General features: G+C 39.0%; 1 protein-coding gene across 1 annotated transcript; it reads left to right on the plus strand.

The window, feature by feature from the left end:
• Positions 1-300: 300 nt before the first annotated feature.
• Positions 301-2,360, plus strand: LOC113891704 (protein transport protein Sec24A-like). Its single transcript, XM_027540100.1, is given in 3 exon segments — positions 301-1,296; positions 1,299-1,713; positions 2,046-2,360. Coding segments are annotated over 3 exon segments (1,416 nt in total). The 3' UTR covers positions 2,051-2,360.
• Positions 2,361-2,678: the final 318 nt, after the last annotated feature.

Raw genomic sequence — 2,678 nt, forward strand, 5'->3', positions numbered from 1 at the left:
GAGATGGTTTAGGTCACCACCTCCTGTACAATGTTATGAGTATCTGACAGACCCTCAGCATCAACAATGGGAACAGGACTGTTCAATCTTGTGTTTTGAAATCACTTGAATTGCTATTATTCATGATGGCTATTATTTTTCTGACAAATGAAACAAAAAATAGTGTTTAGTCTCTGTCTACGACTTTGTAGCCGTAGGATAAGGAACGAGGGTCACTTATAGAATAGAGTGAGGGGCTGGATAATTCTGGAAACCACATAATTCTGAACCAATAACTTCTTAAAACTTAATTTCGTCGTCATGTCCCAGCCCAGGATACCCGCCTCTGGCGGCTCCTCCACCGGCCTCCAGGCCCAGAACGGGGCCGCCTCGGCCTCGGGGTCTCCCTACACGAATGGTCCTGTCCAGAATGCCCTGATGTCTTCACAAGTGTCAGTGAGCCAAGGGTATAATTCTCAGCTTCCAGGATCCTACCCTCATCTAATACCAGCAAAGACCTTGAATCCAGTCTCCGGACAGTCTAACTCTGGTGGTTCCCAGACTGTTTCTCCATTAAGTAATTATCAGGGACCTGGACAAGCTCTTTATGGACCACCTGTGGCCTCTCATCCAGTGACACCTTCACTCCGTAGTGGTCCTAGTCCCCAAATGCCACTACCTACTTCTCAGAACCCAGCTGCTACACCAATGCCTTCCGGTAGCTTTCTTCCTGGAGCCAGTGTATCATCACCTTTGAATTGGCAGTATAACTATTTGTCACAGACAAACCATTGTCCTCGTGCGTCATCCCAACCAACCATGACTGGGAATACAAATTTGATGAGTCCTCAATATGTTTCTTCTGGAGATTCTTCACTTCAAAACAACATCATAAAATCAGGGTCTGCACTGCCCTTAGCGAATCCACCTCTGCCTACTACTTTTCAACCAGGAGCTCCTCTTGGCCCCCCTCCAACTGGAGGACCACCTCCAGTGAGGGCCCTTACTCCTCAGAAATTGACACCTAGAACTGTGCCCCAGCCCTCATTTAATTCAACTAGCAACCAAGAAGGTATTATATCAAATACCAATAATGGATCTATGGTGGTTCACAATAATTATGATGAAATTGAAGGCGGTGGCTTCTTGGCAACATCACAGCCTACTACTAAGAATCCCACAATGAGCCGAAGTGTTGGATATTCATATCCCACCTTACCACCCGGTTATCAGAACACAGCACCACCTAGTACAACAGGAGCAGGACTACCACCCTCTTCCTTGAATTACCCAAGTGGTCCACAAGCTTTTACTCAGTTATATTTCTTTAGACTCCTTTAGGTGCTAATCATTTAACTTCAAGTATGAGTGGATTAAGCCTACATCCAGAGGGGCTAAGAGTTATCAATCTTCTTCAAGAAAGAAACATGCTTCCATCGACACCTTTGCAGCCTCCAGTTCCAAATTTGCATGAAGATATCCAGAAGCTGAATTGTAACCCAGAGTTATTTCGCTGCACACTGACCAGCATTCCTCAGACTCAGGCCTTACTGAATAAAGCCAAACTTCCTCTGGGACTGCTGCTTCATCCTTTTAAAGACCTAGTGCAATTGCCTGTGGTTACCTCTAGTACAATTGTGAGATGCCGTTCATGCAGGACATACATCAACCCTTTTGTCAGCTTTCTTGATCAAAGGAGATGGAAATGTAACTTATGTTACCGAGTTAATGATGGTATGTTTTTTAAATTAATATTATTGTATTCATTGTAGGGAAATCGGATAATATAAATGTAAAGTTAAAAAAGCAAAAAAAATTTTAAAAACCTCCTGTCTTATTTATGTGTAATCCTTCCACTCATATATAACTTCTTTTCACTTTTTTTTCAGGCATTTATACTTATATATAAATGATTACATATTTCTTAAGCAAAAAATATGGTAATATTACTTTGATACCATTTTTTTACATTTACTATATTGGGCATATAACAAATGGCATTATTATTTAAGCCTATAATTTAAGAAATATTTTTATTTAGAAATTGTCCCATGCCTTTTCTCTAGGGTGAAAGAAAATAAGTCCACAGAATAGCTGCCATTAGCTTCATTCACTGCTGTATGAAGGGAGGTGGGCAGTGCTAGAAGGTTAGTTGAATGTAGTTTTTTCAGTAATTGATGAGGAGGAGATATCCTTCAGTAACTGTTTCACTATTTATATATTAAGAAATATCACCTAACAACATTCTATTAGGATTAGAGAAGGAAAAAGGGCATTCTGATATCCACATTGAAAATTAAGTTTTCAATTTTTCTAAAAATCTGTTTAGAAGGAGATTTCATTAAGCATTGGGAAATAGAGGAGCTTCTGAGATTTTTGAAAACCACGTTTACTGTTTGTGTTTTTAGAGTAGATGAAAATGAGGGTAGAAAAAAAGCATTCTTTTTACTCTGTAATAATTCAGAAAATATATGTATGTATAGTGTTTAGTATACCTTTAAAATCTTATGTATATGTGTTTTGGTATATGAAGTTAAATTGTAATAAAAGTTGAAGTCACTTTCATAAAAAAAAAAAAAAAACTTAATTTCAAGATTGCAGCAAGAATGGCTAAACAAGGAAGCATGTGTTCTTCCTCCATAAAACCAGACTTCGGCAGTGAGTGGTTACTGTATTTCTTTAAAATGTAACAGCAAATA

The sequence above is a fragment of the Bos indicus x Bos taurus genome, chromosome 4 (assembly GCF_003369695.1).
Source record: "Bos indicus x Bos taurus breed Angus x Brahman F1 hybrid chromosome 4, Bos_hybrid_MaternalHap_v2.0, whole genome shotgun sequence".
NCBI lineage: Eukaryota > Metazoa > Chordata > Mammalia > Artiodactyla > Bovidae > Bos > Bos indicus x Bos taurus.